A 15,765-nucleotide genomic window follows, 5' to 3' on the forward strand; every position below is an offset into this window, starting at 1 on the left:
CTCAACACCCTCATCTGTAGAACACAACATCTCAACACCCTCATCTGTAGAACACAATATCTCAACACCCTCATCTGTAGAACACAATATCTCAACACCCTCATCTGTAAAACACAATATCTCAACACCCTCATCTGTAAAACGCAACATCTCAACACCCTCATCTGTAGAACACAATGTCTCAACACCCTCATCCTTTATAACACAATGTTTCATTCAACACAATATCTCAACAACAGGAGTCTTTTGAAGAGACAATGTCTCAATATCGTCACTCGGAACACCAGTGTTTCAAGCCATGTGGCAAAACATCCACCGGGAATCAAAATGCCTCAGCATCCTCAAACGGGGAATGCAATGTGACAACATCCGCAACCATGGGACACTGTTACAACCCCGTGATCTGAAGATCACAATCTGCCCCAAGTCTCACCCTGAGAACACCACCTGCAACAGGCCATCATGAGGACAATGTTTTTAACGGTGTTACCTCACGAAAACTCACTTAGACTAAATCAATGTCTCAACGTCCTGCTTGAACGCCCTTCAACTCCGAGTATACAACTGTTTCAATATTCTCCCAGAACAGTCAGAGTCGGTATTTACACACTGAGTACACCAAAAATGCTATGATTCGTACCGGTGTCAGTTTTTATCCTGAAAGAGCCCACGAAGTGCTACTATTTCCATTCAAACCATGGCAGATAGCTAGAACCCAGCATTTTAAAAAGAACCATTTTTAGTCACTGTCGTTTCTTTGAGATATCCTTGCTTCAGACCTTGAGCCCGTGGAGGAATCGATCAGGACAAATGTTGCCACTTAATCCGGTATAATGCGCAGCCCCTCGTGCGACCCCCTCAGACAGCCTGTAGGAAACGCGGCTACTGTCACAGAATTCATCATAAGTCGATCAGATCGTTTCCTCCAGTTCAGCGCGAGTTGACGATTACAGCACTACTATTTTGTGGTCCGTACTCTCGTCAACACGGCGAGATTCAACACACAATGGCTGATGGTGCAGCAGGACCACGTGTGTGTTTTCTGATGTACTTCATGCAGTCTTTCACTGACTGATGTTGTTGAAACTGTAAGATCGCTGTAACACTACCTGACATAGGCCCTCATGAGTAACTAAACTGTTCCAATATTTTGACAACCAGTTGTTTAACATCCAGTGCCTTCATCGCTCACCCCTTGGCTAAAACGTACACAATAACGTTCATTTTCTAATATACGGAGACCCGGTTTTTTAGATGAGTGACAGAAAAGTCACAATTAAGTCTCCGCTATATGAAATAATTCAAGAAATTAAAGCTTTCATTGTCGTAATGATTATCAGATGTTTTATTTGTTGATTTGAAGTTTGTTGGTTGTGAAACGCTGCACTGGGCAATATTGCTGTATAACGGCTATCTGTACATAATTGAGTCTACGTTTGTCCATGTGAGCGGTTAATGTGATGCTAAAATGTCCAATCTCTCCACCCTGTATCACTGCAAGCACTGACTGCCTTGTGTAACACAGGGTTAAGTATCTCTCGGTCCTGTGTCAATGCCAGCACTGACTGCCTTGTTTCAGACAGGGTTGAGCATCTCTACACCTTGCATCACTGCTAGCACTGACTGCCTTGTGTCAGACAGGGTTGAGTATCTCTCCACCCTGTATCACTGCCAGCACTGACTGCCTTGTGTCAGACAAGGTTGAGTATCTCTCCAGCATGTATCAATGGTAGCACTGACTGCCTTGTTTCAGACAGGATTGAGCATATCTAGACCTTGCATCACTGCTAGCACTGACTGCCTTGTGTCAGACAGGGTTGAGTATCTCTCCAACCTGTATCACTGCAAGCACTGACTGCCTTGTGTCAGACAGGGTTGAGTATCTCTCCAGCATGTATCAATGGTAGCACTGACTGCCTTGTGTCAGACAGGGTTGAGTATCTCTCCAGCATGTATCACTGCTAGCACTGACTGCCTTGTGTCAGACAGGGTTGAGTATCTCTCCATCCTGTGCCACTGCTAGCACTGACCGCCTTGTGTCAGACAAGGTGAGTATCTCTCCATCCTGTGTCACTGCAAGCACTGACTGCCTTGTGTCAGACAGGGTTGAGTATCTCTCCAACCTGTATCATCGCTAGCACTGACTGCCTTGTGTCAGACAGGGTTGAGTATCTCTCCACCCTGTGTCACTGCAAGCACTGACTGCCTTGTGTCAGACAGGGTTGAGTATTTCTCCACCCTGTATCACTGCTAGCACTGACTGCCTTGTGTCAGACAAGAGTTGAGTGTCTCTCCAGAGTTTGCTGTGTCACTGCATGCACTGACTGCCTTGTGTCAGGCAGGGTTGGGTATCTCTTCACCCTGTATCACTGCAAGCACTGACTGCCTTGTGTAACACAGGGTTAAGTATCTCTCGGTCCTGTGTCAATGCCAGCACTGACTGCCTTGTTTCAGACAGGGTTGAGCATCTCTACACCTTGCATCACTGCTAGCACTGACTGCCTTATGTCAGACAAGTTGAGTATCTCTCCATCCTGTACCACTGCTAGCACTGACTGTCTTGTGTGAGAACAAGTTGAGTATCTCTCCATCCTGTGTCACTGCAAAGCAGTGACTGCCTTGTGTCAGACAGGGTTGAGTATGTCTCCACCGTGTGTCACTGCTAGCACTGACTGCCTTGTGTCAGACAGGGTTGAGTATCTCTCCATCCTGTGCCACTGCTAGCACTGACTGCCTTGTGTCAGACAAGTTGAGTATCTCTCCATCCTGTGTCACTGCAAGCAGTGACTGCCTTGTGTCAGACAGGGTTGAATATCTCTCCACCCTGTGTCACTGCTATCACTGACTGCCTTGTGTCAGACAGGGTTGAGTTGTTCTCCTCCCTGAATCACTGCTAGCACTGACTGCCTTTTGTCAGACAAGTTGAGTATCTCTCGGTCCTGTGTCACTGCAATCAGTGACTGCCTTGTGTCAGACAGGGTTGAGTATCTCTCCACCCTGTGTCGCTGCTAGCACTGACTGCCTTGTGTCAGACAAGGTTGAGTATCTCTCCAACCTGTGTCACTGCTAGCACTGACTGCCTTGTTTCAGACAGGGTTGAGCATCTCTAGACCTTGCATCACTGCTAGCACTGACTGCCTTGTGTCAGACAGGGTTGAGTATCTCTCCACCCTGTATCACTGCAAGCACTGACTGCCTTGTGTCAGACAGGGTTGAGTATCTCTCCATCCTGTGTCACTGCAAGCACTGACTGCCTTGTGTCAGACAGGGTTGAGTATCTCTCCACCCTGTGTCACTGCTAGCACTGACTGCCTTGTGTCAGACAGGTTTGAGTATTTCTCCACCCTGTATCACTGCAAGCACTGACTGCCTTGTGTCAGACAGGGTTGAGTATTTCTCCACCCTGTTTCACTGCCAGCACTGACTGCCTTGTGTCAGACAGGGTTGAGTATCTCTCCACCCTGTGTCACTGCAAGCACTGACTGCCTTGTGTCAGACAGGGTTGAGTATTTCTCCATCCTGTGCCACTGCTAGCATCGACTGCCTTTGTCACCTCTCCCCACCGACACACTCATCAGCTCTATATCTTGCAACCCAACGCACACTACGGTTCAGTCTTCTCCATGCGGAAGGGATAACAAAGGTAGACCTTTGTGATAATGAAATGGAAACAATCCATTGATGTGCGAGTGTTTTCCAACGACCACTGAAAACAGTTGCTGAGGCAAAGCATATCATTCGTACAAAGTTTCGATCTTTGTTGAATACAACGGAAATAGGATCGTTTCTGGGTGCCTTGTCTGAAACTATAGCATATCTTTCCACAGCCTCTGGTAAGAATAAGGACAATCTTCTGAGACATCCAGTCTAACAGTAGAAGACCTTGTCCCTGCGGCAAAGAACAATTCCGACATAATAGGTCGGTTTCACGGCACGATAAAAACGGAATCGGCTGGAGTTTCATGGGGATAAAGATACAAATATGACAGTTCACGTACTTACTTCTTTGCGGCTGGTACTAGTTGTGACAAGACATGCTCCACCTGACTCCACCTGTAGATGGTGGGGCAGCCTGTAGATGTAACAAGACATGGGCTCCACCTATAGATGGTGGGGCAGCCTGTAGATGTAACAAGACATGGCTCCACCTATACATGGTGGGGCAGCCTGTAGATGTAACAAGACATGGCTCCACCTATAGATGGTGGGGGCAGCCTGTAGATGAAAATGGCTCCACCTATACATGGTGGGGCAGCCTGTAGATGTAACAAGACATGGCTCCACCTATACATGGTGGGGCAGCCTGTAGATGTAACAAGACATGGCTCCACCTATACATGGTGGGGCAGCCTTTATATGTAACAAGACATGGCTCCACCTATACATGGTGGGGCAGCCTGTAGATGTAACAAGACATGGCTCCACCTATACATGGTGGGGCAGCCTTTATATGTAACAAGACATGGCTCCACCTATACATGGTGGGGCAGCCTGTAGATGTAACAAGACATGGCTCCACCTATACATGGTGGGGCAGCCTGTAGATATAACAATACACAGCTCCACCTAGGTCAACCATGGTAATTATTTTTATTGACTAAGGAAATGAAATATCTGCACTCCCTGAACAGTAGGCCATGTTGGGTCAAAGTGTACGCGTCTGTTGTTCCTACACCCTCACCCATCCGTTCACGTACCATAAACATCACCTTGTACGGGATGCCGTGTAAATCATAAGAAGTTGCCGCTCGGGGTCAGTCGCCCTTTGCACGGCCAGCGGTCAGTCAGTCATCGCCGTGTACATATCTGATGCGAGTTATCAAGACAACCTAATCACAAGATAGACATTCTGCTCCTCCAGCGAACACTTCATTAATTTCCCGCTGGCCTTTTCATGATAACTTTAATTTCATCAAGCAATTTAATTACGCCGTGCCCAGCAAACGGACCAGGCTAGTCACAAGCTCGACATACTTTTGTCTGTGTGACCAGCAGTAACTGGTCAGTCGTTCATGCAAATTGCCTCCTCTCTATTACTCAATGGCTAACTGCAGGATCGATGCAGACTTAGTCGAATTCGTAATTGGTCACAAATATAAGCATTAATCCTATGAATGTCGCCAGTAACACTTACTGATGATGGTGTTTGTAGTTGATATATATATGTAACAGACTGCTGGTTTAGACGTATATAGGTCATATATCTGTAGCAGCCTGGAGGTGTATGTATAGATGTATATAGGTGATATAAACAGCTGTTTTGTTTGTCACAGGAATAGGATGTAATACGAAACATTAACTTACTACTTTGAATTCCAGTGACTGATAGAAAACAATATCGTACAAAACTGCATAGTTTATTTGAAAATGATATGTACAATGTGGAAACGTACAAAATCAACAACGTACGAAATGTAGACAGTACGCATGTTTGTTGGGAAGGCTTGTGCATAAACAGTAAACAAACTGTACACAAACAATAGACAAACTGTACACAAACAGTAGAGACAATCTGTAACAAACAGTAGACAGTCTGTACACAAACAGTAGAGACAATCTGTACACAAACAGCAGACAGTCTGTACACAAACAGTAGACAATCTGTACACAAACTGTCGACAATCTGTACGAAAAACGTCAACAGTCTGGTCACCAACGCCACACACTGTTTATTAACTGTATAGGCAATTATGACAATACTTGTTACCCAGCAAAGTATAGGTACCTCCCCTGTATCACACACGCCCCACCGTCACAGACAGGCTTACCGCCACAGACAGGCTTACCGTCACACACGGGCTTACCGTCACAGACAGGCTTACCGTCACACACGGGCTTACCGTCACAGACAGGCTTACCGTCACAGACAGGCTTACCGTCACAGGTAGGCCTACCGTCACTAGGTAGGCCTACCCTCACAGACAGGCTTACCCTCACAGACAGGCTTACCCTCACAGACAGGCTTACCGTCACAGACAGGCTTACCGTCACAGACAGGACTACCGTCACAGACAGGCTTACCGTCACAGACAGGACTACCGTCACAGACAGGCTTACCGTCACAGACAGGCTTACCGTCACAGACAGGCTTACCCTCACAGACAGGCTTACCGTCACAGACAGGCTTACCGTCACAGACAGGACTACCGTAACAGACAGGCTTACCGTCACAGACAGGCTTACCGTCACAGACAGGCTTACCGTCACAGGTAGGCTTACCCTCACAGACAGGCTTAACCTCACAGACAGGCTTACCGTCACAGACAGGCTTACCGTCACAGACAGGCTTACCGTCACAGACAGGACTACCGTCACAGACAGGCTTACCGTCACAGGCAGGACTACCGTCACAGACAGGCTTAGCGTCACAGACAGGCTTACCGTCACAGACAGGCTTACCCTCACAGACAGGCTTACCGTCACAGACAGGCTTACCGTCACAGAACAGGACTACCGTCACAGACAGGCTTACCGTCACAGACAGGCTTACCGTCACAGACAGGCTTACCGTCACAGACAGGCTTACCGTCACAGACGGGCTTACCGTCACAGACAGGACTACCGTCACAGACAGGCTTACCGTCACAGACAGGCTTACCGTCACAGACAGGCTTACCGTCACAGACAGGACTACCGTCACAGACAGGCTTACCGTCACAGACAGGCTTACCGTCACAGACAGGACTACCGTCACAGACAGGCTTACCGTCACAGACAGGACTACCGTCACAGACAGGACTACCGTCACAGACAGGCTTACCTTCAGAGATAGGCTTAATGCAACATCGTATCACATGCAACAAATACTGTTCAGATCTGTGTAAACGTCCAATCGTTTGTATAACGAATATATTTAGTAACGTAGCAACAGGATGGACCAACATGGCCGACAACGGAAATATATTATACCTTCATAACAAAATACATACTCTGTCATTGACTGTATTTCTGTATTGCGTCTGAGGAAACTATGCGTCATTGGGTCTCCCACGACTTAAACGAGGACACTTTTGTTGTTTCCACCGTCTGGTGTTAATGGAGAACATATATCATTTGCTCTTTCAGTTACTTGTAATGCTGATCCAATGTATACTATTATCGATGAACACCTCTCCTACGGGCGAAAGTTGATATTCTATATAGTAACGGTACACGTTTTGGCACATTGTGACGCCCGTCTTGTATGCGTTAATATTCCAGTGTAAAAAGAACATGACTATAGTCAGTGTTGTCAGAGAATATGTAAAGTATCTAGGAACCACATTGACAATCAACAGGTACGTTATATACCCCACGTTTATATGGCATTCATATGTACATAAGAGTATAAAATGGAAGATAACAATTTGAAAATATCTCCTGAAAACTAAGCTCCACCCTGCAGCACGTCCCCGGCTGTACGACCATCGGATATTTTCTCAATAGCTGGAGGGAAAGTGACGACGTCAGCGGCTACAGGTCCAAGTTGGCGGTGGTGGCTAAGTGTTGTTTCTTCCATGTTTGTTGTTTACTGATGCACGTGACATTTGGACACTGACAGCCAGCTGAAACGAAAATTACCAAAACATGTGTTCCTGATTCCAATAATTAACGACAGTGAGTAGCTGCTAATAACATGATGGAACCACCGTACAAACACACCAAACATTAGTCCTGACTGTCAGGGAAATGTAAGGGCAACCACTGATCGTCTGGAGCCGCGAGACGGGCTGGACCACAGGGGCTGATGTTTTAATCACCACCATCTTATACCCATGTGCGCAAACTCTACATCAGCCATCAGTAGACATCCCCGACTGAGTTAAGGCCCAGCCACGTATTCCTGCTGTGTTGTGACAGTTGGGTTAAAACAAGTGCGCGTCAATTTGTGTTTGATGAGCGCTGAGACCCCCCACATAATGTGATTTACATTGTCAGGGCGTCTGAGTACTGTGTTTATAAAGTGTGCTAACAACGTTCACTTCATAAGTGACTGACAGCCCTGCTTAACATTCCGACAACTAGTCGTCTATTATATTACTACAGGAAGGCACAGTATTCAAAGATGTAAAGGGATTAGACTGCTGTCATGTAAAGCTGCATCTGTCAACATGAAGCTCCTCTGCTGGTGTGGGGGGGATTGTAGGGCTCTTCCAGTATTACGGTTTCAACCCTCGGAACTCTCTCAATGAAAAGAGAGGGGACGGTGTCAGACGCACTAATCCGATTCTTGATGCGTGTAAAATCTATCAGATATAATCTCGAAGGATTAGTGTTCATATCTTTCTGTGTTGCTAAAGTGTATTAAATGAACGTATAACGGAACGTCAGGTACAACAGTTGAGTTTCAGCACAGCTAGCACAGAGATCATGACAAACACTACTCAAGGTCCCTGTATATTCTGTGACGTGTCAACTGACGGCTAGGTATAGTGACAACCCGTGGCTGTACAACAACTCTACCCTGTGACGTGTCACCTAACGGCTAGATGGAGGGACAACCCACAGTTGTACAACAACTCTACCCTGTGACGTGTCACCTAACGACTAGGTATAGTGACAACCCGTGGCTGTACAACAACTCTACCCTGTGACGTGTCACCTAACGGCTAGATGGAGGGACAACCCACAGTTGTACAACAACTCTACCCTGTGACGTGTCACCTAACGGTTAGGTGTAGTGAGATCCCTACCCTGTGACGTGTCACCTAACGGCTAGGTGTAGTGAGATCCCTACCCTGTGACGTGTCACCTAACGGCTAGGTGTAGTGACAACCCGTGGCTGTACAACAACTCTACCCTGTGACGTGTCACCTAACGACTAGGTATAGTGACAACCCGTGGCTGTACAACAACTCTACCCTGTGACGTGTCACCTGACGACTAGGTGTAGTGAGATGCCTACCCTGTGACGTGTCACCAAACGACTAGGTGTAGTGAGATGCTACCCTGTGACGTGTCAGATAGGTGTAGTGAGATCCCTACCCTGTGACGTGTCACCTGACGACTAGGTGCAGTGACAACCCTGCCCTGTGACGTGTCACCAAACGACTAGGTGTAGTGAGATCCCTACCCTGTGACGTGTCACCTAACGACTAGGTGTAGTGACATCCCTACCCAGTGACGTCAACTAACGGCTAGGTGTAGTGAGATCCCTACCCTGTGACTTGTCACCTAACGGCTAGGTGTAGTGAGATCCCTACCCTGTGACGTGTCACCTAACGGCTAGGTGTAGTGAGATCCCTACCCTGTGACGTGTCACCTAACGACTAGGTGTAGTGACATCCCTACCCTGTGACGTCAACTAACGGCTAGGTGTAGTGACATCCCTACCCTGTGACTTGTCACCTAACGGCTAGGTGTAGTGAGATCCCTACCCCTGTGACGTGTCACCTAACGGCTAGGTGTAGTGAGATCCCTACCCTGTGACGTGTCACCTACCGGCTAGGTGTAGTGAGATCCCTACCCTGTGACGTCACCTAACGGCTAGGTGTAGTGAGATCCCTACCCTGTGACGTGTCACCTAACGGCTAGGTGTAGTGAGATCCCTACCCTGTGACGTGTCACCTAACAGCTAGGTGTAGTGAGATCCCTAACGGCTAGGTGTAGTGAGATGCCTACCCTGTGACGTCACCTAACGGCTAGGTGTAGTGAGATCCCTACCCTGTGACGTGTCACCTAACGGCTAGGTGTAGTGAGATCCCTACCCTGTGACGTCAACTAACGGCTAGGTGTAGTGAGATCCCTACCCTGTGACGTCAACTAACGGCTAGGTGTAGTGAGATCCCTACCCTGTGACGTCACCTAACGTCTAGGTGTAGTGAGATCCCTACCCTGTGACGTCACCTAACGTCTAGGTGTAGTGAGATCCCTACCCTGTGACGTCACCTAACGTCTAGGTGTAGTGAGATGCCTACCCTTGTGGGCCCTGGTCCCTCACAGGAGTGCCGTGCAGTCTTTCAGGGTGGTGGTGCTGGTGCCTACTTCATTTCCGCTTGACGACGACTGCCGTACGATCCCGGACTTGTTAACGCTGGCGTAGAGGCCTTCGGGGACGTCGATGTCGGTGGTGTTGTCCTCTAGTGTTGTCTCTATCCGGTACTCAGGCTCCGGAGCTTCAGGCCCAAGCTGCATCACTGCATCCTGCCAACAACAGAGGAGGACCACAAACACTACACATGGGATTCGGGCTATGGTCCCTGTAATCTCTGTTTATGGAAGATCAATTCCTGAACAGTGAATAACATCATTAATCTTGTACTCTTGTGCACCTGTATATTGCTAGATATATAATTCAGTCTTCAGAAAAATAAGATTGGTTTGCAACAAAATGAAACTGAAACTGAAAGTAAGTTGCAAGATTTCTAATCATCGAATGACAAGTACCACGTTCCCCACCCCACCCCCACCCCCATCCCCATACACATTTCCGCGCCCTTTCTAGAATGACTTTGAAGTGTATGAAAATATCCATTAAACGATCAGTAAGTAGAGACATTCTATTGCAAGGATAGAAACATACAACAAGGATAAGTAATTGTTTGTGACATTGGGACTCCAGTAGCACAACAATATCAGAGTTACCTCCCTTGTGTTAGCGCTCGCTCAGTTCTTCATGTGACTATTGCAGTGGATTAGTGGCTGAAAGCAAACGTGTGTGAGGGTGAGATGTAACAAGCTACAGGTGAACGTGTGTGAGGGTGAGATGCAACAAGCTTCAGGTGAACGTGGGTGAGGGAGAGATGTAACAAGGTAACGAGGGTGAAGGTGGGTGAGGGGGAGAGATGTAACAAGCTACAGGTGAACGTGGGTGAGGGTGAGATGTAACAAGCTACAGGTGAACGTGGGTGAGGGTGAGATACAACAAGCTACAGGTGAACGTGGGTGAGGGTGAGATGTAACAAGCTACAGGTGACCGAGGGTGAGGGTGAGATGTAACAAGCTACAGGTGACCGAGGGTGAGGGTGAGGGTGAGATGTAACAAGCTACAGGTGAAGGTGGGTGAGGGTGAGATGCAAGTGTAGCGTGTATGATATCTTACCCTTTCTTCTGTGTGACGATCATTCCTGTAACAAGGATCATGTTTGTATTATCGAAAGATTTCCGTATAACATACATTAGTGTCGAACATTAGTCACTTAGTATTATCATGTACTTCAAACAAAACATATTTCCCCTCTGAACACGTTCAGTGAATTGGTATCCATATCGTTTTGTTATTGGTAGATCCGGTTGTGTTTCTCACAAACAACAATGGCGAACATTGTTCCCGGGGCGAACATTCAAACATGCGCGATATTTCACCTCTGCTGCCCGTGATACCGATAAAGGCGCATTCGGTTTTAAAATATAATTTTGAGCTATTATAATTTCGTTACATACGTCTGATTTTCCAACACAGTATGGTTTGTCTCCATTCTAACATAACCACGTTATTAATATTTTTAGAACGAACTATTTACCGTCGCCACTAATCGGTTCAGAAGTATATAACGTGATTATATACCTCTGATAGACTCTAATTAACCAATCACAATCCAGTCTTTACTGAAGTCATGGTAGAATTCAGATTGAATTGCATTTTAATATCAAGCATTGGAAAAAGATCTGTACAATATAATGAGAGATCCAAATCTCAGGAGCTCTTTCATACATACCATCTTTCAACCCAGGAACCTGAAACGACAACACATAGTGATTACGTCACGGGTAATGCAGGTAGTCTCCTCCGAAACACGTACTTACAACAAGCTCAGAGAAACTGAAACAGGATTAATAACCGCCTTCAAACACAAATCAGGAGCACATGGACCAACATATTGTACAGCAACTCGAATACGGTGCACGGTACTCGATACTCAAAAGTCGATACACGGTACACGATACTCGATAGTCGATACACTGTACACAGTACTCGATAGTCGATACACTGTACACAGTACTCGATAGTCGATACACTGTACACGGTACTCGATAGTCGATACACTGTACACGGTACTCGATAGTCGATACACTGTACACGGTACTCGATAGTCGGTACACTGTACACGGTACACGGTACTCGATAGTCGATACACTGTACATGGTACACGGTACTCGATAGTCGATACACTGTACACGGTACTCGATAGTCGATACCCTTTACACGGTACACGATAGTCGGTACACTGTACACGGTACATGGTACTCGATAGTCGATACACTGTACGCGGTACACGGTACTAGATAGTCGATACACTGTACACGGTACACGGTACTCGATAGTCGGTACACGGTACTCGATAGTCGATACCCTGTACACGGTACCGGGTACTCGATAGTCGATATACTGTACACGGTACTCGATACTCGGTACACTGTACACGGTACTCGATAGTCGGTACCCGGTACACGGTACTTGATAGACGATACACTGTACACGGTACTCGATAGTCGATACACTGTACACGGTACTCGATAGTCGGTACACGGTACTCGATTGTCGATACCCTGTACACGGTAAACGGTACTCATAGTCGGTACACTGTACACGGTAACCGATAGTCGATACACTGTACACGGTACTCGATAGTCGATACACGGTACACGGTACTCGATAGTCGGTACACTGTACACGGTACACTGGTACTCGATAGTCACGTACACGGTACGATAGTCGATAATTGCTGTACACGGTACTCTCGATAGTCGATACACTGTACACGGTACACGATAGTCGGGTACATGGTACTCAGATAGCATACACTGTACATGGTACGGTACGATAGTCGATACACTGTACACGGTACACGGTACTCGATAGTCGATACACTGTACACGGTACTCGATAGTCGATACACTGTACACGGTACTCGATAGTCGATACACTGTACACGGTACTCGATAGTCGATACACTGTACACGGTACTTGATAGTCGATACACCGTACACGGTACACGATCGATAAATTGATACACGTCACGGGATATGGTGACTACACTGATACGACACCGGTACACGGTACACTGTACACGGTACACGGTACTCTTGACAGTCGATACACTGTACACGGTACACGGTACTCGATACACCGATAGTCGATACACTGTACACGGTACTCGATAGTCGATACACTGTACACGGTACTCGATAGTCGATACAATGTACACGGTACTCGATAGTCGATACACTGTACACGGTACACGATAGTCGATACACTGTACACGGTACACGGTACTCGATAGTCGATACACTTTACACGGTACTCGATAGTCGATACACTGTACACGGTACTCGATAGTCGATACACTGTACACGGTACACGGGACTCGATAGTCGATACACTGTACACGGTATACGGTACTCGATAGTCGGTACACTTTACACGGTACTGATAGTCGATACACCGTACACGGTGTCGATACACTGTACACGTTGCACGTACATAGTCGGATACACGGTACACGGTATTCGATAGTCGATACACCGTACACGGTACTCGATAGTCGATACACTGGCCACGGTACTCGATAGTCGATACACTGTACACGGTACACGGTACTCGATAGTCGATAGATAGTCGATACACTGTACACGGTACTCGATAGTCGGTACACGGTACACGGTACGGTAGTCGATACACTGTACACGGTACACGGTACTCAATAGTCGGTACACTGTACACGGTACTCGATAGTCGATACACTGTACACGGTACACGGTACTCGATACACGGTACACGATACCACACTGTACACGGTATACGGTACACGGTACTCGATAGTCGAAAACACTGTACACGGTCTGTCGGTACGCTGTCGATACACTGTACACGGTCGTCAGGTCGGTGCTCGGAGGATACACTGTACACGGCTCAACTAGTTCATACACGGTACACGGTACTCGATAGTCTTACACGTACACGGTACATGGTACTCGATAGTCAATACACTGTACACGGTACTCGATAGTCGATACACTGTACACGGTAGTCGATAGTCGGTACACTGTACAAGGTACATGGTACTCGATAGTCGATACCCTGTACACGGTACACGGTACTCGATAGTCGATACACTTTACACGGTACTCGATAGTCGATACACTGTACACGGTACTCGATAGTCGATACACTGTACACGGTACACGGTCCTCGATAGTCGATACACTGTACACGGTACTCGATACACTGTACACCGTACACGGTACTCGATTGTCGATACACTGTACACGGTACACTATACATTTTCCTCCTGGAGAAAAACCTACCTCTGTCCGCTGTGATCTGGGTCGTCAGGTATTGCTCGGAGGAATGGCGGCTCAACTTCTTCATCACTTCGACTCTCTTCCGTTCGTGTTTTGGTATTAATTCATAACCAAAGGACCGGTAAAATCAAGGTGCCACCGCCAAGAAATGATTATTTTACATATACAAAACTGTTGCAATATATGATAAGCTTCATATTCTGTTAAAGAGTCTGTATTCGCTAGACGAAGGTATTTAAAGGCCGGTAATGATACGAGATAGTGGTTTAACTGGACGTGTATACCGCCATGTTTCAGTGACTCAAACGATCACCCTTGGTACGGACAATGATCACTTCTGGTTTCCATGATTAGTTTAAGACCATGTAAGGCATGGATCCGGTGGTTCCAATCTACCTGGTTGACTGAGTCAGTGTACCATGAGTGAGTGAGTGAGTTTAGTTGCTGCACTCAGCAATATTCCAGCTATATGGCAGCGGTCTGTAAATAATCGAGTCTGGACCAAACAATCCAGTGATCAACAGCATGAGCATCGATCTGCGCGTTTGGGAACCGATGACATGTGTCAACCAAGTCAGCGAGCCTGACCACCCGATCCCGTTAGTCGCCTCTTACGACAAGCATAGTCGCCTTAAGTGGCAAGCATGGGTTGCTGAAGGCCTATTCTACCCCGTATCTTCACGGGTCCAGTGTACCATGACTAATTCCATATAAGGGAGGGACCTGGTGGTTCCAATCTCTCCGTTTGACTGAGTCAGTGTACCATGACTATGTGAATTGTTGTTATCAGCCATTTGTTTGTTCAAATGTTGTTCTATACCCAGGCCTTGCTAGATATACATAAACATTACTGTCTTGCTTCAAGGTATGTTATGTCGTGAGCAGGTGGTGTTTGTAGGTAGCATATTAATGCCACGTTCATTTACATGCTGTCTAATTCTACACGTCATTCTTCGGGCCTGATACATTAAATACAAGGAATATAGAGAGCACTTACCAGTTGTAAAAAATAACTGCCATTGTTATACAGAGGATGAGGAGAAGGATGGCCACTGTGCAGCTGGCGATCAGGTAGTTGAGCTCGGTTTCAGCGGCGATCACTGAAACACATTCACAGCTTACGTTATTGGGATCCTCTAGATGTTACCAGTGTCGTACTTTGCTGAATACCACAATGTTGGTATTGGGTGTATGTCAACATAACACATACAGTGTGATACTTTGCTGGATACTGCCATGTTGGTATTGGGTGTATGTCAACATAACACATACACTGTCATACTTTGCTGAATACTGCCATGTTGGTATTGGGTGTATGTCAACATATCACATACACTGTCATACTTTGCCTTTGCCATGCTGATGTCATACAAACAGCCATACTTGGTATTGCCATGTTGGTGTGTATGTCAACATAACACATACAAACGGTGTCATACTTTGCTGGATACTGCCATGTTGGTGTTGGGTGTATGTCAACATAACACATACACTGTCATACTTTGCTGGAATATTGCCATGTTGGTGTTGGGTGTATGTCAG

At 46.7% G+C, this 15,765-nt stretch overlaps 2 protein-coding genes across 2 annotated transcripts; one reads left to right on the top strand and one right to left on the bottom strand.

Annotated features, from left to right (window-relative positions):
* Positions 1 to 4,185: 4,185 nt before the first annotated feature.
* On the top strand, positions 4,186 to 7,103 carry LOC124264046. Its single transcript, XM_046698764.1, has 4 exons — positions 4,186 to 4,204; positions 5,958 to 6,209; positions 6,246 to 6,588; positions 6,686 to 7,103. The coding sequence occupies exons 1-4, from the start codon at positions 4,186 to 4,188 to the stop codon at positions 6,822 to 6,824; spliced, it is 753 nt and encodes a 250-aa protein (XP_046554720.1). The 3' UTR covers positions 6,825 to 7,103.
* On the bottom strand, positions 6,966 to 14,348 carry LOC124264043. The gene is made up of 5 exons (XM_046698762.1): positions 14,227 to 14,348; positions 11,637 to 11,655; positions 11,021 to 11,045; positions 9,897 to 10,122; positions 6,966 to 7,544 (listed from the first exon to the last, which is right to left on the bottom strand). Exons 1-4 carry the CDS (start codon positions 14,288 to 14,290, stop codon positions 9,916 to 9,918), a joined length of 315 nt encoding a protein of 104 aa, XP_046554718.1. The 5' UTR covers positions 14,291 to 14,348; the 3' UTR covers positions 6,966 to 7,544; positions 9,897 to 9,915.
* Positions 14,349 to 15,765: the final 1,417 nt, after the last annotated feature.

The sequence above is a fragment of the Haliotis rubra genome, unplaced genomic scaffold (genome assembly GCF_003918875.1).
Source record: "Haliotis rubra isolate DU_JTF1 unplaced genomic scaffold, ASM391887v1 Scf905, whole genome shotgun sequence".
NCBI classification, from domain to species: Eukaryota; Metazoa; Mollusca; class Gastropoda; order Lepetellida; family Haliotidae; genus Haliotis; species Haliotis rubra.